Raw genomic sequence first — 27,521 nt, forward strand, 5'->3', positions numbered from 1 at the left:
TGAAGGCAGTTTCCCTAGGAACGCATTGATTTTCAATGCATTCCTATGGGAAACCGTGCATCGCAAGACGAAAAAACCGCAAGACGAAGAGACTTGCGGAACGAATTAATTTCGTCTTGCGAGGCACCACTATATAGCAAGAATCATGACGAGGAGGTTCATTGGTGCTTCAGGCACAGCAGAAACAAGGGCAGCAGTTGCAGCAACGGGCAATGAGACATTGGGAACATATTTGAAGATCTTGTTTACACTGTGGTGGCAGACACCCGACCCTCGTATGTTTTTGCATACAGCCGCAGAGCTTGCTGCTGTCTCGCCGTCGCCATCTCCAGCCACCTTGTATCGATCTCATCGACGGCGATGCCTTATTCTTTATCACATGCAGGCCTTTGCAAATGTGTGCTTCCACTCCGTGCCTTTCTTTCTCTGCATCGTTTTTCTGTTTTGTATCGAACGGCGTCTCCTACTCCGCAGCGTGTTTGCACGGATCTGGATGAAAAGTTGCTCGGCACGGAAACCTCGCGGAACCACGGAAACCTTGTGACTGTGTCGGCCAATTGGTGTTAAAGAAAGACAGAACTTTTTTTATGTATGCTACAACAGCAGCAAGAATACTAATCGCAAAGTATTGGAAGACACAAGATCTACCCACCTTGGAAGAATGGCAGATGAAGGTGATAGACTATATGGGACTGGCTGAAATGACTGGCAGAATCCGAGACCAGGGGAAAGAGACGGCGGAAGAAGATTGGAATAAATTTAAAATTTACCTTAAGAAGAATTGCAAAATTAATGAGTGTTAAAATGTTGTGGTTATAGAAAGGAAGGGATTACAGCTGTATAAGATCAAGTAAAAGAAAAGAAAAGGAAAAATTGAATGAGATTAAGGGGAGGATTTGCTGAAAAAACTTGGGAATTGGAATGCAGAAAGGGGAGGTACGGGGAAGTCAGCGAAACAAGTTTTAAGAAAAATTGGATATGAAATTATACATGTTTGTTTTTGTGTTTGTATGTTTGTATTGTGTATTGTTTGTGTTAATATAAATTGTGAAAAAACCAATAATTTTTTTTAAAAAGGAGACCTTGTGACTGTGTGGAGGCCGCGTTCTTCGCCTGTTGTCACGGGAAGCGGGGCCGGGGCTCGTTTCGAAGGAGAGCCGACGGCGCTCAGGCTTGCGAGGGCGGGGAGGGGCGAGTCCGCGCTCCGACAGCAGGCGACCCTTGCAGCGCTGGCCGCCCCTTTCTGAGCCTCCAGCTGGCGCTGCGCTCCTTGGCAAGCGGGGAAGAGCCGCCCCGGTGTCCCCACGTAGCCTCGAGGGCGTCCTTCCCACCACCTCCGCGGCTCCTTCGACACCCGCAGCAGCAGCAGCCAGCCCGGCGAAGCCCCCTCGCTCGCTGCCGCTTGTGTTTCGCCTCGGCGCTTCCCGGGGCTCCAGCGCGCACCGCCTTCCCGCCCTTGGCGCGGCGCCCTCGGCCCGATTGGCTGGCGGGGACGGCGCCTTCGGTGGCGGCGGCGGCGAGCGAGGCTGGCGCGGGGCTGCCGGCCATGAGGGCGCCGGCGCGGCTGCTGCTGCTGGCGGCGGCGCTGCTGCTGCTGCTGCCGGGGCGCGGCCGGGGCGCGCGGTGCCCGGCGCGCTGCGACGTGTCGCGGTGCCCGAGCCCCGGCTGCCCCAGCGGCTACGTGCCCGACGGCTGCAACTGCTGCTTGGTGTGCGCGGCGGGCGAGGGCGAGGCGTGCGGCCGCGCCGAGGACCCGCCGTGCGGAGACGACCTCCAGTGCCGCTTCCCGGCCGCGGGGCTGGGCCAGGGCCCCGGCGTGTGCCAGTGCCGGCTCCGCGCGCCGGTGTGCGGCAGCGACGGCAGGACGTACGCCAACGGGTGCCGCCTCAAGAGCGCCGAGCGCCAGGCTCTGCAGCAGGGGCTGCCGCCCGTCGTGCAGGTCCAGAAGGGCGCCTGCGGAGCCGGTAAGAGCCGCGCGGACCCCCGCGAACAACGAGGCCAGGAAGAAGCCAGGGCCAAGCGGAGAAGCCGAAGGGGGAGCAGCCGCTTAGTGGCCGCCTTCCCCTCCAGCCCCCAGAGAGCCACAGACCCTCCGGGTCCTGCCAGTGGCGCAGCGTGGGTTGTCAGCACCCGGGGCAAGGCAAGTAATTTGCGCCCCCTAACCTGTGGATTTGCGCCCCCTAATCCTAACCCCCAGATGTTGCGCCCGGTGCGGCTGGCCCCCCCTGCACCCCCCACGCTACGCCACTGGGTCCTGCTCCTGATCCGCTTGCTGCTGCGAGAGAGAACTACGGAGCGGGGTGGGAGCTTTAAACACAGGACTTTGAAGGCTGTCACTGCTCTAGCGTGGTGGTCGCTGTGATCTCACTCCGCCCTGCCGAACAGGTTTTGTATGCTTCTGTGGCGCTTCAGAAACCTGCAACACCTGTTCCGCCAGAGAGAATAGCAGTGCAAAAGACGAGTGAGTGTGTATGCACGCGATGCACAACTCGCATCGTTCCGCCTTCAGCTGTCTTGTTGCCGACAGCTGTCTTGTTGAGCCAAGCACCGCAGGCAAGCTTTTTATGGCAGTGCGCTCTTCCTGACGGGGCATTCTTCTGGTGAAGGCAATGCTTGATTCCATTAAAAGACAAAAAACGTCCTGATTTGTGCCACGTGCCAACGTGGCAACAGAACCAATTTGGGAGCAGCCTCTCCATGCAATAACAGGTCGGAAAGGGAAATGAGAAGGATTTAATGCACTGCATTAACTTCTCTCTCCGGTGGGGGAGCACGGACTACTGGCAGCATCTCAAGAACGTTTTGTTCTGACATGGTTCCTTCTGTCAGCTGAACCCTTTTCAGTTCCCTTCCTAGTGCATCATGCCGAACGAAGCCTAACAGTAAGCCTCTGATCTCCAAAAAGTTATACATTTAGAGGATTATATTTTCACATTGACCTGCATGCAGTGGGAAAGGGGCTGGGAGAGGAGGTGGTTCTGCGTCCAAAATAAGAACAGAAAAACAATCTCGCTAGGGTCAAACCGCATGTTACACTGCGGCACTCAGGGCTGGCCCACCCACCAGGCAAAGTGAGGCAACCAGCTTGGGTGGCAGGATCCACAAGGGCAGCAGATCTGGCCTCCAAGGAATGCCAGTGGCAGCTGTGGCACACTTCTCGGAGGCCGGATCTGGCGCCTCCTTGGCAGCCCCCCACCCACTGCCGCCTCTACAGTGACCTTTTGGCAAACAGGAGGCGCTGCTGGTCTCCTCCCACTCTTGTTCCTAATGCAGATCCTTATTCCCCCCTTGCTCCTGATCTAGATCATCGCTCACTCCTTCCCTGGCAGGGTGACAAACCCACTTTGCGGTTCACTTCAAATGCCTTGGGCCAGCTCTGGCAGTAGCATTAAATCAAAGCTGCAACAACAAACTAAGACTCTTGGCAGTGGCACAAATTGTAGTTCCATGTTCTTGTGGGACCCACTGTGGGTCACAGACTGATCTAAAGTGGGTCACATTAAAACAAGCAACACTATCACCATTTTGAGATAGGATAAAACATTAAGAAGTGGGTCTCTAAATACATATTTTGGGTGCTGTGTGGTGGCATCTCTCCTCCCTTCCCTTTGTGTATTGTGCTCCAAAATGGACCAACGTACGGGGACTTCCAACTCCCCCCTGGACAGATGCCTCTAGTATTATGTTGGTGGTGCTTGTGTCACTGGAGCTGATGGCTTGGTGGCGCTGTGATGTGTCCTTCATCAACCTCTCTCCATGCATGTGGGTGATTTCACCAGCACACTCTCCAGATCTGCCTTTCTCAACCTTGGGTCCCCAAATGTTCTTGAACTTCAACCACAACTCCCATCACCCCTCACCACTGGCCATGCTGGCTAGGAATGATGGGAGTTGTAGTCCAACAACATCTGGGGACCCATGGTTGAGAAAGGCTATTCCAGTTGGTGGGCACAGGCAGTGTTTCAAGGGGCACTAGGGAAGCAAGCCTAGAGACTAGGTTGATGTCTCTTGTTTCCATAACTCTTCTTGTTATGGAAACAAAAAGAGTTGTTGGGTGAGTAGAGAGTTTGTTTGGATCCTGGGTGAGAACTCGGAGATTGAGAGGGATCGTGTGTCATTAATGGAACATTTTAATACGTAATGGTGTAATTTTGTAATATTTGTCTGTCGCTTTTTAAGCTTTTAGTACACCACTTAGAGATGTTTTAAACATATGAAGCAGGATAGAAATTAATCAATGCCTTCACTTCTAAAATGCTATTTTAGTAGGATTTGGCAGCAGCTATTTTTTTGGCATAATAGTTGCGTACCTTCCCCCATATCCTGCATCCTGGTGTAACTAGGGTATAGGATTGCTCTGTAAGTGGAACTGATGGGGTTTTTTCCCTCGAATCAGAAACCCCAGTTGAACTATTTTTGGCAATTGGGTAACATTTTCAGATAGTATGTAAAATTTACATGACATACTTTTTAAAGTTTTTGTTTAGCAACTTATGTCAAACCTGCTAAATCAGATCTCCTTGGTTTTAGGACAGTGGGAAGTTTTTTTGGGGGAAACTTTCCATTCAGTTTTTCCCAGAAAACCCACATAATCTGCTAGAAATACAAACACTCAAACAATAACATTATTTTCTTTTCCGGTTGTTTCCTGCAAGTTTCAGACAGTTTCAAAATGTTTACTTTGGTTTTCTGTGTGTACAAGTAATACCATTTGAAAATTTTAAAAACAGCATTTCATAGTTCTGTGGCTGAGTCATGAAAACATGTGCACAACGGGCTGTGATCTTTTTTGTTTTTGAAGAAGAACTGTTTTACCCTGTAAATTAAAGCCTCTTAGTAATGCAGAGAGAGAGCCTCTGAACACAATATTTGGAGGTTGGCAAAGGGAGAAAAAAAGCCATTATCTTAGGCTGCATACACACAGCAGTTAAAAATGGATTCAGTGTGTGCATGTTTTTCACACTCCCCTCCATTTAATTTGGATTTCCCTGATCCACAGATAATGTGGTTTGTGGCGGGGGCGGAATCAACATATAATTTCATTTTACCCAACTGTGGACATATTGAAGAGTATTGTGTGTGAGGGAGGGGGTTTAACCTATGTGCTGATGTTTTGTAGGATATCACGACATTCCTCAGTGGGCTGTTGATGGGTTGACAGCAACACATATTTTATGTGGAAAAACCCAACCCACTGTTTTGTGTAAGTGTGCTATATCACAAAACTTGTATCTCAAAAACATTTTTTTAAATAATAAAAAATGCCCACCCACACGGTTAAACAAATATTCTCACAGCAGACCTCACAACACTTTTATTGTCGTCAACATTATTAAATAAATTTATATGCTGCCTTTCAACCCAAGATCACAGGGTGGTTGAAATTCTGATGGGAAGCCCACTCACAGGTGGGGAATGCGCTGTTGTGCCCAGGTGCTGCTTTCGGGTGTCTGATTGGTCATGGCAAAAACAGGATGCTGGACTAGACGGGCCATTGGCTCAATCCGGCAGGCTCTTCTTATATTCTTGGGACCTAAGTGCAACCACATTCTCCCCATTTGTGATGCCCAGAAACTGGTACACTGAAGATGGAACATGGTTAAGAGCAAATGATAGGCTTACAGTAGTACCTCTGGATGTGAACGGGTAGACCAAATGATGCCTCCAAAATGAAAACACAAAATACATACAAGAAGAAGAAGAAGGAGAAGGAGAAGGAGAACAACAACAACAACAACAACAACAACAACAACAGAAACACTACCCCACACACATTTAAAAGGACATAGAATCAGCCAAAGGCTTGGGTGAAGAGGATTGTTTGGCCTGGTGCCTAAAAATATGTAGTGAAGGTGCCAACGAACCTCCCTGGGGAGAGCATTTCACAAACAGGGTGCCACTGCAGAAAAGACCCATTCCCTTGTTGCCGCCCTCTGGGCCTCATGTGTTGGAGGCACATGAAGAAGGGCCTCAAATGATTTTCTCCAGGTCTGGATTAGTTCATTTGGGGATAGGTGGTCCTTTGTGCAAGTCTGGTATAATGGAAAACTTGTATTTCAAAAATGGAAAAGAATTGGCTGTGTGCACAGTTAAACAAATATGCCCACAATTGACCTCAGGTTTCCAGAAGTTATGGTGGGTGGGGAAATACCAACTGAGGGGAGAGGACAACACCACAGGGTGCAAATAAATGCAGCTCATCTCACTAGTGTGGACAGGAAGCCTCAAGACCTTGAGAGTTCAATTGAATGCTCATGCGTGCACAAAAGCACACGTGGGAAAATCAAAGTTGTGTGGTTCACGTGCACTTTAAACCTCTCTTGAGTGCTGGCAGGGTGTAGAAGTATGAATGGTGGCTGAATGTATAAAATGCCTTTTTTGTTTGTTTAATGAGGAATAACTTTGATGGAGGATTTGGAATTACAGTAAATATGCATAGAAAAGAAATGGGTGTTGGGAAATTAAAAGGTGGTGCGGAAACACACATAGGAGTGTGAAGTATATACTTACTGAGAGTCAAAGCCCAAAGCAGGGGGCATATACAGTGGTACCTCGGGTTAAGTACTTAATTTGTTCCGCAGGTCCGTTCTTAACCTGAAACTGTTCTTAAGCTGAAGCACCATTTTAGCTAATGGGGCCTCCCGCTGCCGCCATGCCACTGGAGCACGATTTCTGTTCTCATCCTGAAGCAAAGTTCTTAACCTGAAGCACTATTTCTGGGTTAGCAGAGTCTGTAACCTGAAGCGCATGTAACCTGAGGTACCACTGTACTTATTAATAAATAAGAAATTTAAATGTTAATATAAATTCTAAAATCCACCTTCTAAATCGAACTTGCGCTGTAAGTTATAAAGTTGACCTCTGGCAAGTAAAGAAAACTTTTTGAAATGTTGCCAATGGAATTTGCCCATCCCCTTCAGAATCTGCTTCCTTCATTTATTTTCTTTGAAGATATTTTTTTAAAAGCAACTTTCAGCACAACAGGTTCAGCATGGAATAAAATAATAATTATGACTCATGTCGTCTGAGGAAATGAGATGTTAAACTGTTAAAAAAATGAACCACTAGTCCAGAATAAACAATATTTTTTAAAAAAGCTTAAAACTCCTTCCTAATGTTGGAGTATTTGATGTGCTCCTGTAGAGAAGCAAAACAAAAACATAGCATTTTTAAAGAAAATAATATTCCTCCCCTGCCAAGTCCTTCTGGGAACTTATTTATTTCTAATTACAATTTTTACATTTCCTGTAATGATGATATCCTCATGCAGAATGACAAACAAACAAAATACAGGGACATTTTTTGTTTCTCTGAGAAACTAACCAAAAAGCTTTCGGGTTGGGGGGGGATTCCTTTACATTTATATTGTTATTTTGTTTTTTCACACCTTAAATTAAAATTTATTATTTGCTTGATTCTGAAGAGCTGAGACAAAATAAAATACAGGACATGACCATTTTACACTCATCAGATTGATGGCTGACCGCCCACAAGCTCATCACCACGGATCTGGAAGTAGCCCCAAAACGGGGCAGGGCTGGGGCAGGGGCATAACAGGCATTCCTATTATGTAGAAATAAGCAACATCCCTATTGATTTCTAATTTCTTAATAACACTTCCCTTTATCTTTGCTAGTATAGATCATCAACAGCCAAACAGCCCAAGGTATAAGTTTAACTTCATTGCAGATGTGGTGGAGAAGATTGCACCAGCAGTTGTACATATAGAACTTTTCTTAAGGTAAGCTGCTGGCATTTATGATTAAAAATAAAAATACTGTGCAAGTACATACCTAGTATTGATTACAACGGGAAAGCGCAACACTACTTTGCCATCATTGGGGATTTGACTACTGGCGGCTGGGGGCAGGGGCGGGCTTATGGTAGATTTCCTAGATTTCTTTTGATTTCCTTCTCTTTACAGTGGTGCCCCGCAAGACGAATGCCTCGCAAGACAGAAAACTCGCTAGACGAAAGAGTTTTCCGTTTTGGAGGTGCTTCGCAAAACGAATCTCCTATGGGCTTGCTTCGCAAGACGAAAATGTCTTGCGAGTTCCTGCGGGTTCCCCCCCCTTTTCTAAGCCGCTAAGCCGCTTATCAGCTGATCCGATAAGCCGCTAATAGCGCTAATCCGCTAATCCGTCAATGGGCTTGCTTCACAAGATGAAAAAACCGCTAGGCGAAGAGAATCACAGAACGGATTCTTTTCATCTTGCGAGGCACCACTGTACTTTGTGCTCATTCAACCGTTCTGTTGAGGTGGATTTTGCACATGTCCAGGATGTCCGATTTAGAGCAGAATACTGTCAGCAACACACACACAAATTATGCTGCGTGCTCAGGCCAGGCTAGCCAATTGGATGGAGGCACAGACACTCAGCAGAAGTGGCCTAGGCAGAACCAAGGAGTGGATGAAGAAACATGGGTTTTCTGGAAAAGGTTCCAAGATAAAATATGTATACAATGTGCACAAGTATGGACTCACAGGTGACAAACAGAACGCTGAAAATGCTGGATTTTACCAGCAAGGGTAGATGGCCCTAAAACCACTAACAACAATGGGTGGAGTTGCACAGTAAATAGTAACTGAGCATTTCCCATAGAAAATCTTTCCAGTATTGGGTGGGTACTGTTTTGGTGCATTTAATCACCCACCATCTGTTTGTAGTGCCCATTAGATCAACTTACTTGTGGTGACTTTAGCTCTGCCTCTTGTACCTCAGGAAACCTGTTGGCAGAGGAAATGGGGGGGACGTTCACTGTACTCACTTACTGTTTAACCTGAGGGAAAATTTACAAAAAGGGAGAATAGCAGAAAAGTGTCTCATTTTAAAATGCGGATGTCAGAGCACTGATATTTTTGTAAAGAAGATTCAAAATCTACCTCAGTTTCCTCAGGTAGGAGCTGCCCCTAGATATAATTGGTATTAAAATTCATTACACTAAGTGAGCCTGAGGCACAAGAGCAATCCTGGCAATTGTATCCTGCCATCCTACAGCCTTTTTGAGTCCACAACCTCCTCTCCTTGGGAATCTTCCAGGCAGCCATTTTGCTTCCACGGTACTCATGAATTTGTCTTAAGCTTCAGGGCCAAACAACACAACGTGACACAGGAGTTTTGGGACTGAATCACCCAATTTCTCTTTATTTTCCTGAAAGCGGGCAGACGATCCCACAGAGTTGAGGGTCGTTTAACCCATTTCCCCTCCAAATCAGTTCTCCAATGCAAATCACTCAACAGCCCCCCCCCCAAATGTCGCCATTAGCCATGGAGGGTGGAAAAACATGCATTGTCTCACTGTACTTGCATGTTTTCTTCTCAGTAGCTAATACCAACCAGGGAGGGCACAGGGGTGAGGAATTAACCAACCTCAACCCCCAGACTTTATCCTCAATTCAAATTGGGAACCCCTTGAAGGTGTTTTTACAAAAGTAAAAGGGCATTGTGAGATCTTCACTCAGATAAAGTGGCTGGTAAAACAAGCATTAACACACACACACCCCAAATATAATACATAACAAGAAAACAGGATCAGGTAAAACCCCAGGTCTCCCACATCATGTGTAGTTTGGGCTTGGGATATGAGCTACTGAGAAGAAAAAGGAATTGGGAATTACCGTATTTTTCGCCCCATAGGACGCACTTTTCCCCCTCCAAAAATGAAGGGGAAAAGTGTGTGCGTCCTATGGGGCGAATGCAGGCTTTCGCTGAAAGCGCACCGACCCCTCTCGCTCTCCTGGCTTCAGGAAGCTATCCGCAAGCCGTGGGAGCCTGTGAGAGTTCCCGCCGGGCTTCCGCAGCTTGCAGATAGCAGCCTGTTCTGGGGGCTGGGGTCGGGGGAAGATCGGGCTTCTCCCGCCCCAGCCCCACGCCTGCGGGGGAAATAATTTTTTCCTCTTTATCCCCCCCCCAAAAAAAACCTAGATGCACCCTATGGGCCGGTGCGCCCTATAGGGCGAAAAATACGGTACCTGATTATGGCTGACTTTTGTTTGGACATATAAGCTGTAGCTGCTGTTTCAGGTGGATGCTTAAAGATGGCTTGCTCCTGAAGGCTGTCTGTAGGGCAGGACCATCACTCGTATAGTGTCTGGATGCTTGTTGTGGGGCATGTGCTGGGATTTCTATGGCATTTTATGGGTCTCTTGTGTTAATACCTTTTAGCAGCTCTGTCATCCCAGCCATTTCTCTGGAGAAGAGGCACTCTTTTTGTTTCTGGGAAAAGGGTGCAGATCACGGTTGTGGCCTGCTTATTTTTTCTCGGTGAGCTTTATTGATTAAGAGGTGGCATTTTTTTCAGGCATCCTCTGTTTGGCCGGAATGTTCCTCTTTCCAGTGGATCTGGGTTTATTGTGTCAGATGCAGGTTTAATTGTAACCAATGCCCACGTGGTGTCAAGCAGCTCCACAGTCACCGGGCGACAACGATTGAAAATCCAGCTGCAGAATGGAGATACATATGATGCAACAATCAAAGACATTGATAAGAAATCTGATATAGCGACGATAAAGATTAATCCACGGGTAAGTAGGGCAAAGGAAGTGTGCCCAATATTTGCATTGAAACCTGAGGCTGCTGACGCTCCATAGTTGACGTAGACTCTCACTGTTTTATGGTACGGATTCAGTCACATACCTGAAATTACGGTTTTCACGAATAAAGTGGATTAAAGTACTCTGGTGCAACAAATCCACTTTTAAAAAACACCCACACTTTTTGTTAGGAAGGAGAGTGATGGGGAAAGGCAGGGAAAGTGTGAGATAACAGTTCAAGGACAGCAAAGAAATCAGAATAGTTGCTCAGGAAAGAGCTGCGCTTGTGTCTCTTGTAACAACTAGTTTTTCCCTAAGAAGGTAGTGATTTTAGCAGGGTTAAAGTGCATTGAGGTAGAGGGTGCTTCTCGCCTTGGATCTTATCTTAATAGGCATGAAATGCATCACAAGTGAAACATTCCACAAATGGAAATTTCTTACATTTTGCCAAGTTCCTTTCAAGCGATTTAGATTGAGAACAGATTTGTAGATGAATGTGCACTCCGAAACGCCTAAAACATAAATCATAGATGGTACAGTGACTCTTATTTCCTGACAAGATGTTGGAAGCAAGAGGAAAAGGGAAACCCGGATTGATTTCTAAACTCCAGTTCTTTCATAGCGCTGTTCATTATAAAAGACACAAAGAAGTAAAGTTTAAATTCATGATAGATTTACCACCACCGCCCGCAATTACTTCATGAAGTGGCTTGGAAAAAGCTGAGAAACTCCCTTTACTTCAAAAGATATTGGTAAATAGCATAAATTATTCCAAACCAGTTGGAATTAATTCCCATCCCTGATTGGGAATAGTATCTGCTCACCCCACCCATAAGCCTCTGTTGAGATGTCAGGAGCACTGCAAACAATATTCCCCAACAGTCTTTGGGATCAACAGAGCAGTGCTGGGAGGAGTACAGGTGTGGTGGAGAAGGAAGGAGAGAGATTTCTCCCCACCTTCATGGTGGGTAAGAGAGTGCAATTGAGTTCTTCCCTGGCTTGATTTAAATCTGAGCCATGGGGAAACTGGAGTGGGGGTTATAATGTTCATCTTGTATGTGAGGGCAGCAGTCCACAATTCATAATATGAACCTGGGAGTTATTATTTTCAGTGGCATCTCTAGTTTAACGTTGAGAATTGGACTGAAAACACAACGTTGGTGTCCTGGTGGTCTTTATGCAATTTTCTTGTGGGGCTGTATGTAAATTTTACTAACATTCTGCACTGATACATCCCAAGATCTTGGAGTGTTCAAGGCGGGCATAAGGCCAAGTTCCAAAAGCAACAGTTGCTGGGAAAGGAGATCGGGCTTAGCCAAGATGGGAGGTCCTCTGCAGTGAGCTCAAGCTGGGGCCTGGTGGTTCCTGAGGCCCTGGTCCTTGGGGTCAGTTTACAGAGTTGTCAGTCAGGTGTCAGGATTAGTTCTGCGGCCTTGAAAAGCAGAGATTGATCTGCAAAGCTTGTGGCAGTCACACAGTATGGGTGGTGCAGAGCGTAAGGCCACGGGGCTTGGCTCCTGGGAACCCAGTAGCTTGCCTTGAGTAGTGCAGACTTAGTCCAAAGTCACCCCGTGAGCTTCATAGTTCTACCCTGTCCCTAGTTCTGATACATTACTAAAAAAAATTCTGGGAATGCTATGGTTTGCTTTCCTCTGCTCAAATGCAACCACTGTCTTTCTCTCCTAGAAAAAGTTGCCTTTCCTCGCCATGGGCCTGTCTGGGGATCTGAGGCCTGGTGAATTTGTTGTGGCCATTGGGAGTCCCTTTGCTTTGCAGAACACAGTGACAACAGGGATTGTCAGTACAGCCCAGCGGGATGGCAAAGAGCTTGGCTTGAAGGATTCTGACATGGATTATGTTCAGACAGATGCTATCATCAATGTAAGTAAATCCTCCGATTTCAGGAAATCTCAAAATCTATGGACCAGAGGTGATGATTTTTAACCAGTCCAACTACTGAGAGGGAACATACTATTGGAAGTATGTTTTCCAATAATATCACAGTTTACAGTTTATCCAATTTACAACAGTCCAGTACATTCAATACATCTTTTGACTACAGGCAACTCCCAATTTACGCAGGAGTTACGTTCCCAGGCACGACATGTTGAAGTGAAATCGCATATATTTGAAACACCACTGGAAAAGCCTGCAAATACCCAGTTCTACCCCTTTTTGTGACATTTTTGTAAGTTTTGGGGTGGCTTCGGGTTGGGAACAATGCCTGTGTGCACAGTCATGCACATTGAACATGCCTAAAATGGCAGCTGCCTGTATTTCAAAGAAACTGTGAAAGTAGTCTGTATTTATGAAATAACAAAGGCTGCTTAATGTTTTCTATTTTACTGGTGTTGATGAATCATTGTTTAACCTCTGTCCTTGTTTCTTAAGAAAAAGCCACTTGTAGAACTTGGCAAATTGTTTTGCATTGGCTCATTATTTTAATGTTTCAGCTTATGTTCTTTGCAGGAGGAGGACTCTAGTCCTATTCCCTAATCAGCAGGGCTACCTTAACCCTGACCACTCCCAGCAGCAGCGTGGCATCTCAGACTCAGTCAGAGCCCCTGAAAGGGCTGCTGTAGACCAACAGCAATTAACCTTTTCAGACCTGGGGCCCACCTTTTACCCCCAAATGCACTTGCTGATCCCATAACTTAATTTTTACCACTTATTTGTGTGGTGGTAGCGCTGCTGTTGCGACCTATCTTAGATCAGGCTGTGACCCTGTAGTGCAGAGGTGGGGGGGGGTCTTTTTGGCTATACTGATGGCTTGAGAACCTACCTTCATTTTCTCTGGTTGTTCCATTTCTCTACTCCCTGACCATCCCTGTTGGGCTCAGCTGCCATTCCCTCATCTGGGATGTGGTGGGGTCTCCAGCCATAAAGTTCCTGGGAAGTGGAAGGCAAGCAACTCCTGGTCTTTCCAGTGACTCACACAGCCCATGCATGTCAGGCCAGGTGTAAGCTCTGAGAAAGATGGGAGTGGGAGAGCAACTCTGTGTCCGCCCACATCAGGCATGTCTGTCATTCTCCAGTGAGGCAAGAAGCTGAGGTGCCTTATAGAGATGCAGAAAGCACTAAGATTGGCCCCACACATTTGTGTTTTCCTAGCTGTCCCAGTAATTTTAGCTGAACTGCCGTCTTACTGAAACTTGCAACTTGTGCAAGGGAATGAACCTGTGTCTTTATGTCTGCATATGGTGCATGCATATTGTTGTTGTTGGCATCTGTCTGTCTCGAGAGACAATGGAGTGCACCCTTTATAGGTGAAGTCAAACCACTGCATTAGCAACACCGAAGTGACCTCCCTGTGAAGAAAATGAGTCTAAGGTGCACACAGCAGCTTTTGTGGGGCAGAAAATACAGAATTGCTGCCTGATAAAGTATGCTTCATTGAAATATGATGTTCACTTCCTGAAAGTAGCCATAATGTTTTCTGATATTGTTTTGCAGTACGGAAACTCAGGAGGACCTCTGGTAAACTTGGTAAGGACAGATTACTTTAAAGGAGCTTTCATTTATCAGATTGAATAGTTTTTTTCAAAAAGGGACAGTTACCCAAATTGCCATCTTGATAGTCTCAGTTTGGCCAATAATGTAGTTGTTGTTTCATGTAGTGGCTGGAGTGCTAGACCTGGGAGGCCAAGTCTCCACTTGACCATGAAGTTCACTGGGTTATCATGAGTGTGAGAAGGACAGGTCTATCAATGCATTGATGATACCCAGCCCTTGTTTCCTCTTCTAATTTAACCTAATTCCCACAGTCTTTAAGTCTATTGTGAATGGCAGCGACATTCCAAGCTCTCAAGCAGAGAAAGGACTTTTCCAGCCCTGCTCTGCAGGATTCCTTAACCAGAGATACCGGGGACCGAGCGTGCAAAGCCTGGGCTCCACCACTGAGCTGGGGTAGGTGCCCTGGGTCTATTTTGTGACATCCAAAAACGCTGTGGAAGCCCAGCTTCCCACTGGTCCACTGGGCAAGGCAGAGCTGAATGCTCATAGAGCTGAACGCAGAAGCCAAAGACTCAGTCCAGCATCACAAGCTGTGGCGACACATGACAGTTGCAAAAAGCCAAGCGTATACAATCAGAGCTTTTCTTTTTGGTTAAAAATGAAGTGCCGGCACTGATAGCATAGAGCATGAGATTCTTAATCTCAGGGTTGTGGATTGGAGCCCCAGGTTGGCCAAAAGATTCCTGCATTTCAGGGGGTTGGGCTAGATGACCCCTGTGGTCCCTTCCAAAGCTGCAACTCTATCTTGGTAAAATGACCAAGGGGGTTGTACTCTGTGGCAGTGAGTACCGTGTCAGAAAAAGCGCTGATTATCGTTAATTTACTATTGTGATAAAAGCACAAGCTGCCTGTTAGGAATACACTTCTTTTTAAAGGCAAAAGCTTTTAAAATAACAAATGAAATGTGTTGGTATCTTACTTCAACAGGATGGAGAAGTGATTGGCATCAATACATTAAAGGTTGCTGCAGGAATTTCCTTTGCTATTCCTTCCGATCGCATTGCTCGATTCCTGTCAGAGAATTCTGACAAAGAAAGTAAAGGTAAAATTTGGAAGCAATTGCCGGGGATTGGACCAGAGCAGGGGGTGGGGAAACCTTTTCAGAGGCAAAAATGGGCAGAGCAACAAATGTGAATTTTGCCGTTTTTCCCCCCAGTAGGCTATTTTCTATGGATACTCACACACCCCTCTGCACCCTCCTCCCAGGGATGCAAGAAGCATTGTCAGAGTTCAGGACATGGTCCATTCAGGCAAAAACACCCAAGGAGGGTGCAAAGTGGGGCTGGTAAGGGCCTGGGGAAGGTGTGCTATGGCCTAGGGACGGGCCCTGAGTCACTGGACTAGGGAAAGATATTGTACTTCCGGTTCAGTGCAACCAAAAGTTTATTTTTGATAGAAATGCCCTAGGCCACCTTAACAGTTCTTCAGGATGACATTATGTGGCAGCACAATACTCTTACGTAACAGCCCTACACATGCCTTAAAAACAAGTCCTATCAACCTCGGTGGGGCTTACTTCCAGGTAAATAGGTTTAGGATTGCCACATTAGAGCATAGCCTATTAGGAAAAGCAAACGTTTAGTTATAACTAAGCGTTTGCCCCAGGCATAGTTTATAGCATTATTAAATAATAATAAATAAAGGAGACCTCTTATTCAGATGAAAGATGCTTAAACAAAGTCTTTCATATCTGCAGTGATAAGACGGATGTTGGCATGACGTTATTGTGCTACTCCTGAAACTGTTTGCACTCAGGGAGTTTATGCATGTACTGCAATATGCATGATTATAATAGCATATTATCACAATTGTGTTATTGAGATCATATATCGTTTTGATACTGGAACTGATCCTCGGTTTTCCTGCCGAAGTGCTTTTCCACATGCATCCCATTGCAAGTGCTATTTGATATAAATATGCTTTTATGTTATTCTGTATCATCTGTTGGCAGAACAGTTTAGCAGCTCAAATGACATTAAAATGGTCTAATAATCCATCTGAGCACCATCACTATTTAGGGACCATGAGTGCTGCTACTTCCCCTCTTCAGCCTCGGCTATGCGAAGAGAAAGAAGCTGGGTCCCCTTCCTTTCTCACTAGTGGTCCCTATCCTGTTTTCCGTCCCACTGGACCCTTCCCCTCACTTTTTCAGACTTCGCTTTTCCTCCTTCTGTGTTGAGCCTACAGTGATGACTATTTTTCCATGTGTGAAATGGAGTAGTACATTACTAGTGCAGCTTAGGGCATGGTAAGTAGCTGGGCTCCTTTTAAATCTTACATATCACTCTTCTGCATTCTGTCCTAGCTGGCTGCCTTAATTTCCTTCCTTTCTAACCCCCCCCCCTTTCATTTCTTCACACGCTTTTAGTAGCAAGTGCTCCTCCAGGCTGCCAGACAGAAAGCACTGGGGGCTGCTTATCCACAGAACAGGCACAGCACAATAAGCTGTTGCGCCAGCTTTTCCTGTGTTGCTGCTGCTGAACTGAATCGATTCAGTTCTCACGTTGGATTGACAATGAAGTGCTAGAACTGTGTGTCGAGGCTCATAAAGATGTCAGTATTAATTGCTCTTGGAATTGTTATTACTCATATTTCAGTATCTGCCTGTGAGTATGAATTAGATACAAAGTGTGGCATTAAACATAATTGAAGCATTTTTAATGGTTATGTAATTTCTGATATTATTTCCACCAACTCTGGAAAGACTCAGCCTCCAGCTGCAAAAGTAATTATGGTCCCTATCAGGGGCACATTTTAATAATTATAAAATATAAAATACAATGCACAGACGGTTATAACCAAGTCCCCTTCTCCGCCCCCCCCCCCACCTCAGCATCCAGTTTGTCCCTTCCATGTGGCCCCAGCTGTTGGATCAGTGGAGGAAGAGGTCGCAAAATATCTATTTGCTCATACATTTCCTCATCCAGCTGTAGTTACGAGAGTGGAAGCAGGGTTGGTTAGATCATTATTTGAAGCACAAGTCACCAGAGTAATTCTCCACTAATAATAGAAGTCCCTGCTGTTGCAGGAAAAGGGCATGAAAAATCGCTTTAAAAAATCCCTTTCTGGACTCCTAACACTTCACAACTGGAAAACCACAAAATATCCTCTATTAATTGCCCAGCTCCATCTTTGATCCTTGCTGCTCTGTTTCAGAAACATGAGTCCCTCATTTCCTTTTTCCTACTTACTCTAGAAGCAACATGGGAAGTAATTAGGAGCAACATTATGCACTAATGACTATGGGTCGCATCCAGTGCTGCACTTGCAGCGTCCTACTCAGCCACCAGGACTTCCTCTCCCTGCCCACCTCCAGATATGCCCCGGAAGGTCCTCCAGCCTTCTGGAGCAGATTTTGAGGGTGCATGGGGGAGTCTGCCAGGGAAAAGAGAGCAGTGGAAATTTCTGCTGTGCAAGCAGAAGTCTGCTGTGTTAACAGAATAGCTGTTTTGGTTACGACCACATATGTCTTTCTGTGTGTACATGTACGTACGTACACACATGCTGAAACCAACCCGTTAGAAAACATAAATCCTATTTAAGAACCTATAGGGGCTATTCTCACCCCCAAAAGCCAAGCCAAGTTAGAAACGGTAAAAGCTGATGGTTCTTTGGGAAAATACTCAGCCTTGTTCTTTTGCAGACATTAAAGCAAATGAAATTCTGCAGCTGGCTGGTGGTCACTAAGTGTATATATGAAGTACATATGATAGAATTAGGAAGGAGCCTTGCCGGTCTTATTTTTTATTTATTTTATTTACAATGTTCTATGCTGCTTTTTTGCACAAGTGCCCATTCAAAATGACTTACCGTATTTTTCGCCCCATAAGACGCACCGGCCCATAAGACGCACCTAGATTTTAGGGGGGGAAATAAAGGAAAAAATTTTTATTTCCCCCCCCAGGTGCGCTGCGCTACACCAGGAGCTTGGGGCGTGCGGAGCTCAGCGCGCCCCAAGCTTCTGCGTGCCAGCAAGGTCTCCGCTAGCGTGGGAGAGCCAGGCGCCTCTCCCAGGGCTAGCGGACCCCTGCGCTAATCCAGAAGCTTGGGGCAAGCTGAGGTCAGCGCGCCCCAAGCTTCTGCGTGCCGGCAAGCAGTCCGCTAGCCCTGGGAGAGCCGCGGGGCTCTCCCAGGGCTGGCGGATCGCTGCGCTATACCAGGAGCTTGGGGCGTGCTGAGCTCAGCGCGCCCCAAGCTTCTAGGTGCGCGCAAGCAGTCCGCTGCCGCCCCAAGCCTCGCGCACCCGGCAGGAGGTCCCGCTGGGTGCGCGAGGCTTGGGGCGGCAGCGGACTGCTTGCGCGCCCCTAGAAGCTTGGGGCGTGCTGAGCTCAGCGCACCCCAAGCTTCTGCATCCCGGCAAGCAGTCCGCTGCCGCCCCAAGCCTCGCGCACCCGGTGGGACCTCCTGCCGGGCGCGCGAGGCTTGCAGGCATTCGCCCCATAAGACGCACCCCGATTTCCCCTTCATTTTTGGAGGGGAAAAAGTGCGTCTTATGGGGCGAAAAATACGGTACAATTTAAAAAAATGCCTAGAAGGCAACTTGAAAGCTTTCCTCCTACCATACTAATGGGTATAGGGATGCAGGTCGTGCTGTGGTCTAAACCACTGAGCCTCTTGGGCTTGCCAATCAGGTTGGCAGTTCAAATCCCCGCGATGGTGGTGAGCTCCTGTTGCTCTGTCCCAACTCTTGCCCACCTAGCAGTTCAAAAGCACAGCAGTGCAAGTCGATAAACAGGCACTGCTGCAGGAAGAAGGTAAACGGCATTTCTGTGCGCTCTGGTTTCTGGCATGGTGTCCTGTTGCACGAGGAGTGGTTTAATCATGCTGGCCACAAGACCCAGAAAACTGTCTGTGGACCAACGCCGGCTCCCTTGACCTGAAATGTGAGATGAGGGCCTCACCCCATAGTCACCTTTGACTGGACTTAACCACCCAGGGGTCCTTTGCCTTTTGCCTTTTTTTACTAATAGATACCATCCCCCATTCCTCTTGTGCTGCTATTGAGCTTTTTACTATTAAACTTAGTAAAAAGCTTAATAGCAGCATGGTGTCGAATCATCAGAGTCTCAGGGGAGAGAATATGAGGACTGGATGTTGGCAGGTGTTAAATATTCACAAAATGCTTGAGTTATATGCGTCACGAGTTATTTAGAAAGCTGTCCTTTCCATGCCAGGGAAAGGAGGGAGGGAAGCAGGCAGACAAAAGGGGGGTGGGGAGAGAGAATGAGAATTCCTCTGCCTCCCACCCCCATTCACAACCCTTCACCTTGTCCATTATGAAATATCGTGCATTGGTAATGTTCACTCTTGCACACTGGATGTGTGTGTGTGTTTAAGTGCATTCGTTTTAGGAAAGACGCACCTGTCTGCATGCCCAGTGTGACAAAATGGGAATGAAAGGTGGGCAAGTACTATTAGTGAGGAGAGGACAAGCACTCAGCACACGCATATATCCTCTCAACGCCCACCCACTAGTGTGAACGGGAAACATTGGCTTAGGAATCAAAAGGCAGAAAATTAAATGTGCTGTTTGGTGTGGAACCCTTGCACCAATGTGCACGTGGAAAATTCGGACCTGAGGTACCCATTGTGTGAGAAAACACCTCCACATGGAAACAGCCCTCGTTTTAGGGCCAAACCACATAGCACATTTGCTCTTCTGTCCATTTCATTATTTTTTTTATATAAATATTTTATTAAGTTTTAACAATAAAAGAAAATTCAAAAAAAAAATTACAAAAACAGAGAAAATACAAAATCACAAAATACAGATTACAAAATGCAAAAATACAAACATTAAACACGACAAAAGAAAAAAGAAAAAACACATATAATAAAAAGAAACAAAAATTCCCTCTTTCTTAATTTCTCATCTTCAGTTAACTTATTTTCCCGACTTCCTCACGTCTCCCGTTCTTGTATCCCTTTTACAAATTAATTCAGCAAATTCATATCCTGTTAATTTATCTGTTATTGATCCAATCTTACATTTTACTTTGTTGCTAGAACCCCTGCGATTCATTTCAGTGTCATCAGCATTCAAAAATTTTACAATATTTCTGCAAATAAGTTTTAAATTTCCTCCAATCTTCCTCCACCGACTCCTCTCCCTGGTCTCGGATTCTGCCAGCTCTTCTGTCCATTTCAGTCTCTCTTTAAACAGAGCTGTGAGTCCCCCAAATGGTATTGGCACCAGGGAACAGGAGGCCCTTTTCTCAGTATAAAGCCTGTCTGCCATGTCACAGGTTTCCTGGTGGGGGAAGTAGCAGCCAGAGAGAATACTTGTACCAGAAAAAGGTGGAGAGTATTGGCACTCTTCTCAGCACTGTGCTCCCGGCCTAATTTGCAGGGCCCTGTGGCTGTTTTTAAAACAAAGTTTAAACAAAGCCTCACTGCCAGTCATCCCCTTGTGTTGGGGACAGGGCACCATCCCTGCTCTGAAGTCATACAGAGGAATAAAGGTTTGAGAACTGCTGCAGATATAGAACTGCTTGCCCTTTCCAGAAAGCACTTTGGAGACAGGTTTTACCTTAGGCGAAATAGATCATGTATATAAACTTTGTAAGTCGTAAGGTCTAAAAATAGGAAGCTGCCACATAGTTTAGAAACTTGGCAGATTGTCTGGCCTTTCCGTAAGCTTTCCTAACAACCTGATGTTATGAATTGGCTTGAACTGCTGCCTGTGGAGATTGGTTTGTGCTGCCACACACACACACATACACACAAACGTGGACTTCTCTGCCCTCCTTCCCTTATGGCAGAGCCCTTAAGATGCTGCCTGAGGGAGGAAATGCCAAGCCTTGGTCTAAGCCCCATTATGTAGCACCCCTGAGCCCTGGGAGGGCTGGCACTTGAGCTGGGCCAAGCCTGGCCATTGGGGACATTTCTGTGAAGACCTTCTTATGTTGACAGGGCATGGCAGCTGTTTCCTTTTAAACTTTTTTTAAATTACCGTATTTTTCGCTCCATAAGACACACGTTCCCCCTCCTAAACAGTAAGGGGAAATGTGTGTGCGTCTTATGGAGCGAATGCAGGTGGGAGGCAGGTGGGTAAAGAGCTCTTGGGGGCTATTCCCAAGGAGGGAGAAGGGACTGACTGGCTGTGTCAGTCCCTTCTCCCTCCTCGTAGAAAAGCCCGCAGGTGCCGTGCTCCCTTTAAAGAGCGCACGGCTCTTGCTGGCTTTTGTGGGAGCTGGGGGAAGTGACAGAGGGCAGCCCCTCAGTCCCTTCCCCACCTCCCAGAAAAGCCCCCAAGAGCCGCACTCCCTTTCACTAGCCACGTGGGGCTTTTCCCCTGAGGAGGGAGAAGGGCAGCCAATCAGTGAGGGCTGCCCCCTTCTCCCTCCTGGGGAAAACCCTGCAAGCGCCGCATACATGCTCCACGCGGCTCGTGAAAGGGAGCGCTGAGCAGAGCCTGGGATGCATACAGGCTCTGCTCAGCACTCCCTTTAAATAATATTTTTTTTCTTGCATTCCCTTTCTAAAAACTAGGTGTGTCTTATGGTCAAGTGCATCTTATGGAGCGAAAAATACAGTAGCCAGGCATTTTAATGATCATCTGCATTGGTTTTAATGTTTTGACGCTGTACACTGTTCTTTTATTTTATTATACAGAGGCATAGAAAAACTTTAAAAAATAAATAAAATTTACAATATGTTGCTGAGAAACCCAACTGTCTTAAAGAGATGGCCTATGGCACAAACTTTGGTTATTTTATATGCCATGTAGAGGTTTTTATGTAATTCTGTAGTGTTTTATGTTACTTTGTGCTTTGGAACGTTTTAAAAAAGCTAACTAGACTTTCATTTTTATTCCAGATATGAAAAAAAGGTTTATTGGAATAAGGATGCTGACAATAACACCTGCGTAAGTCTCTCTTGGTGTACTGAACTACAGAACACCCAGAGCTACATTCATGTATATAATTCCAGTTGAAATAAGCCCATCTCCCATGTGCAGAATTGTAACCCTGGGCCCAAATCCAGTCGTTGCCAGGGGCTGAGAATCAGGTGTAACAACGGGTGGACCAGATGAGCATTCTCATTCACATCAAAAAGAAGCATTGCAGGCATCTGGGGTCAGCATTTTCAGGCAACGACCAATGCCATAATGCCTCAGGAAGGCTCATTGGCGCTACCCCCTGACCTGCTGTGTAGGAAGAGGAGCATCTGGGCAGCTGCTGCCCTCCCTCCCTCAGTGGCACTGCACCCCTGCTGGCACGCATAGCCTCTCTTTTGCAGCTACTGCCCAGAATAGGAAAGCCTGCTGTTGTGTTGTGGCACCAACTGACAGCCCAAGTAGACCGGCAGGAGAGGTGAGTGGGCAGCAGCAGTACCAGGTACTGGGAGATGCTGGCAGCAGTGGGGATTGGACCACAGGTCTCATCCTCACATCTGTCCAGAGGGAGAAGACAGGTAAAGTTCATCTCCTGTACATCTGAGGGTGCCAGTGATGAAGGTGGTAAGGAGGTGCCATAGCCTCTTGGGAGAGAGCAGAGCAAGCATGGACCGCAGCTGCTCCTCTCTGCTCTGCCTAACTGCTCATTTTGGCAAGCAGTGAGGAACGTCTGTGTGGGAATGTTCAGGGGGACAGGAGAGGATATATTGTTTATTAATATCCTTCCTAACTTGCACTAGCAAGTTCCTTTACTTAGCAGAGTTACATTCCCCTTTTTACACGCACAGCAGATAGCTGGTTGCAGGCTCGTGTGAGCCTCTCACTATTATACAATTCAGTCTGTCTCAGATTGAATTGTACATTCCTAGTTAAGTTCCCTTGAATCCATTTTAAAAGAATAAAGACACCACAATCTTATTCAAAGTCAATAAAAAAAGTTTACTTACATCAGTTCACAGTTGGATTCCTGAAGGCAGACTTAGTTACAAATATGTACATGTAGATCTACCCCATATGGGGGAATAATCCCAGTGCTTCTGCTAGCTGAGAGCTAGCAGAGCAGTCCTAGCTAAAAGCTGGTCAAACGAAGAAGGAAGTCAAAAAGAGGGAGGTGTGCTGCATGACTTCTCCCTTTGTTACCTGGACAGGTTAGGTCACGCCCACCTTCTATCAGGTGCTCCAGCCAGGAGGAACAGGGAGTTTTGACTGGCTGGGCCAAACATTCCCTTTTATGTCTTCTCTAGCATTTCAAGGAATGTTGTACTTGACTGCTTCTCATGGATCACATCCCACAGTCTGCAGCAGCAGCAACTGCCTCCCATCTCAGTCTGGAAGCGGAGGAGAAGCTGCTGTTGCCTTGTTGAAGGGGGTGGCCACAAGAAGCTCGCCTGACCACAGACAATAACCTTGGACTACTTGAACGAGGGTGTGGATGCGCATCCACAGTGTTTGAGGAAGGCAGCTTATGCATGTGGATGTCTCTTATACGTGTGCATGGATGTGTGTAGCTAGGCTGTGATTTTATGTTTTATTAGAGACACTCCTGAGTTTATAATGACTAAGGACCAAAGTTCACATGACATGTAGTTTGCCCCCAGTATTTTTCCTTTTACAAAATTAAGGGTGCCATCTAAAGTGGAAGATAAGCACAGAGGATAAGAGACTTCTTAATCCTTGACCACTCAGGTTTTCCTGATTAAAAACAAAACAATGGTACACACCCCAAAAGCTGCTTGTCTCAGGGCAGAACCAGCTGGGAGGGGAGTGGTTTTTTGGCAGAAAAGAACTGTAGGCTCATATTCCATTTTAGTTTCTGCAACTGCATTTTGTAAAATAAAATATAAAAAACTGTTGGGAGACAACACATTGGAACAGAGAATTGGGTTCGGCTGATCCAACAGCCAGCTTATTTGTGGAAATAGTTTCTCAGGCAAGATTACGTGTGAGCTGTGTACTGTGATAAGAGGGGCTTGCAGCGATTCCTCCACAAGGAAGCTGTGATCTTCCATTGTGGTGTTGAGGCTTTGGGGATAACTTTGGGTTGCTAAGAGAAGCAGAACACATTTTTTAAAAAAATTAAACAAAATTGGCAAGAAGTTCCTACGCAGCTGCAGGGTGGCATTGGCAGCAGCAGAATCCTTCGAAGTCCCTGAACAGCCTGTTAGGGTGTTCCCCAATTCCCTGAGACTCCTGGGCTCTTCACAGGCCCCTCAAGGCCCAGCAGCTGATAAGAAAGGGCTTATTTCAGCAGACTCCAAAAAGGAATGCCAGCCAGCAGCACTGCCAAGTCTGAGGGGTCCCTTGGCAAGGTGACCTCTGGGTGCCACCCTGATTTCTCTGCAATCCTCTCGTCTCACTGCCCTTCCTCTGCCAGGCAGCAAGAAAGGGCCCCCGTTCCTTGTTTATGTGGGTGGGCAGAGTGAAAAATACATTCTCCGAAGGATGGCTTAGGCAGCAGCCTCTTATTAATTTGAATTCTGGTGCTGGAGGAGACTCTTGAGAGTCCCATGGACTGCAAGAAGAACAAACCTATCCATTCTTAAGGAAATCAGCCCTGAGTACTCACTAGAAGGACAGATCCTGAAGCTGAGGCTCCAATACTTTGGCCACCTCATGAGAAGAGAAGACTCCCTGGAAAAGACCCTGATGTTGGGAAAGATGGAGGGCACAAGGAGAAGGGGACGACAGAGGACGAGATGCTGGGACAGTGTTCTCAAAGCTACCAGCATGAGTTTGACCAAACTGCGGGCGAGGCAGTGGAAGACAGGAGTGCCTGGTGTTCTCTGGTCCAGGGGGTCACAAAGAGGCGGACACGACTAAACGACTCAACAACAACAAAGCTTTACCTCTCTGCACACAAACCTCAGTTGATGCTGCACAGGCTACATAGTGGGAATCACTTGAGCAGCACATGCCTGGAAGCATCATGGCTGGTGGCCTCATTCTGATACAAAACAAGAATAACTGTCATTTTATCATCCACCCAGTTTGCTTTTAATGGCAGCAGAGAAAGGCTCACTTTCCTGAACCCCAGGGGTTTATAGTCAACAAAGTTGGCCCGTCAGACTTCTGCCTGCACTCCAGGACGTCCTCTCCCTCTCCTCTCCCCATGCGTACTCCCCGAGCCCCCATATCTGTTCAGAGAACTTCCCCCAACCCTCTGGTTTGAGCATCAGAGGAGAGAAAGTCCCATTGCTCAGCTGGAAGTTCTTGCACTAATGGGGCAGCTTTGTTGGATGCAACCCAAAAAATCCAGAGATGGGAGTGGGGAGGGGTGGGCTCGTCCTCTCCCACTTTGAGAAGAAATATTGCTCCTAATCTTCCAGACACCCAGTCAGCTTTTCTCAACCCTTCCTTCCAAAGGACCAGAGGAGCTCTGCAGCACAGCCCACCCGCCCCTTCCTGCACGAGTTTCCCTCCCTCTGGGGTACTACATCTCTTCCCAGAAGCTGAATGTTACAACCATTTTTTTCAGAAAAACTACTCATCCACCTTGCCTCTCACCAAGAGGCCACATAAACAGCCTGTGTCTTACAAGTTTCACTTGCACTGCTAACTTCCATTTAACACAATACTGCAAAGTTGTTTTAAAATGTTAATTCATGGAGGTAGAAATTCTGAATTCTTCAAAAGCTGCAGCAGCAATAGTAATAGTAATACAATGATTCAATTTTGGTAATATTTGTGCTTCTTTTCTTTCTTTCTTTTTAGACTAGTGGAAGAACTTAAGCTCGATGATCCAGATTTTCCAGATGTCAGTAGTGGAATTTATGTGCATGAAGTTGTTCCAAATTCTCCATCTCAGAGGTATATTGGTCACAATCCAGAAGCAGTTGCTTAGAACATGCTAAATCCAGCATAAACTCAGAGGCACAGTTAGATTCAAGGTTCAACTTGTGTTGACTGATTTTTATTTTTTAACTGTCTAAAAAAACCCTACTTTCTTTTTCTGGAGTTGTATATCCAGTGGTATTTCATTTTCAAGTATTATTCTTAAAGTCTCAGCTGTATTAGATTTCAAATCATGTAGTAGAAGTCTGTAATATCTGTGCTTACTTTTGTTTTTTGTTCTAATATTGTTTTTAATGCTGTAACCCACCCTGGGACCTTAGGCTACAGGGTGGGTTGTAAATAACAATAACAATTCATTGTAAGATGCTTTGGGAGTGTTTAAGAGTTAGGTCCAGTCGCAGACGACTCTGGGGTTGCAGCGCTCATCTCTCTTTATTGGCCGAGGGAGCCGGCATACAGCTTCCAGGTCATGTGGCCAGCATGACTAAGCTGCTTTTGGCGAACCAGAGCAGCGCACGTAAACACCGCTTACCTTCCTGCCGGAGTGGTACCTATTTATCTACTTGCACTTTGACGTGCTTTCGAACTGCTAGGTGGGCAGGAGCAGGGACCGAGCAATGGGAGCTCAACCTGTCGCAGGGATTCGAACCGCCGACCTTTTGATCGGCAAGTCCTTGGCTCTGTGGTTTAGACCACAGCGCCACCCGCGTCCCTCTTGGGAGTGTTTAGGGGAGTTCAAAATGTTTTAATAAATAAATTTGTTTGTGGGTTTTTTAAACAAATAAAGAATGGACTTTATCTTATTACTGTTTCTCTTTTGCCATCACAGAGGTGGGATTAAGGATGGAGATATCATTGTTAAGGTGAATGGGCGCCCATTGGAGACTTCTGCTGATCTGCAAGATGCAGTAATGAATGAATCACCTCTACTACTTGAAGTCAGAAGGGGAAACGATGACTTGTTGTTTAACATAGAACCTGAAGTGCTTATGTAAAACAAACTGAGGAAGATCATTGCAACACAATTAAACTCATTTATTCTGGAACATCAGATACCTCCTTTACAATGTTAGTAATAGCACCTTGTGTTGACTGATGACAAGGTGGATTGACATAACTGCCTGAGCCGGGGCTGTACCTGACAGTCAACAACCTCACTACTTCAAGAAAAGTTCCTTTTGGTAGTTCTGCATATTGAATTTCATATAGTGTACGACTGTTGTATATGAAAGCAGTGAAATGTAGAAAAATGATTCTTATAGAATTATTGCCTGATATAAAAGCAAAACAATGTGCAAAACAAAGCTAAAACTTTGAGAAAATGCACAATTTTTCAGGGTTTTTAAAATGATTTTTTTTCATTGTATTAAGAAAGCATTATTGTACAAATTGTATACTTATGACAAGTACTGTATGTTCTACTGTACAAAGATTAAAGTTTACACAACAGAAAAGTTTTCTCTTTAATTCTGTTTTGCTATTATTTCCTAGTACTATTGCTTTGAACAGAAGCACTATACAACAGCCCACCTGAGCCCTCAATAGAAGTGCTATACTATGACAACTAGGGCTATATAACCCACATTTGAGCTTAAGCCATTGCCAAAGAGGAGTATAGTACTTGTAATGCTAGCTAGAGCTGGTGTCCTTTGGGACAAAGGGCAGGATATTTATTCAACAAATTAATAAATAATTCTATATAGTATCTCTGTTCTGGATTCACTAGAGGGAAGGGTGAAAACAAGGATGCACATCTATCACTAGTGCACTACTGTTCACTCGGTG

The 27,521-nt window shown here is 46.1% G+C and overlaps 1 protein-coding gene across 1 annotated transcript; it reads left to right on the top strand.

Annotated features, from left to right (window-relative positions):
* Positions 1-1,546: 1,546 nt before the first annotated feature.
* HTRA3 (HtrA serine peptidase 3) lies at positions 1,547-27,190 on the top strand (the record flags this gene model as incomplete). The annotated part of the gene is made up of 9 exons (XM_081207531.1): positions 1,547-1,964; positions 7,642-7,741; positions 10,303-10,525; positions 12,221-12,415; positions 13,988-14,020; positions 14,975-15,089; positions 21,866-21,914; positions 25,656-25,751; positions 26,566-27,190. The coding sequence occupies 9 exons, from the start codon at positions 1,547-1,549 to the stop codon at positions 26,729-26,731; spliced, it is 1,395 nt and encodes a 464-aa protein (XP_081063657.1). The 3' UTR covers positions 26,732-27,190.
* Between the last annotated feature and the right edge of the window lie 331 nt (positions 27,191-27,521).

This window comes from Podarcis bocagei (genome assembly GCF_964188305.1).
Source record: "Podarcis bocagei genome assembly, chromosome: 9".
NCBI lineage: Eukaryota > Metazoa > Chordata > Lepidosauria > Squamata > Lacertidae > Podarcis > Podarcis bocagei.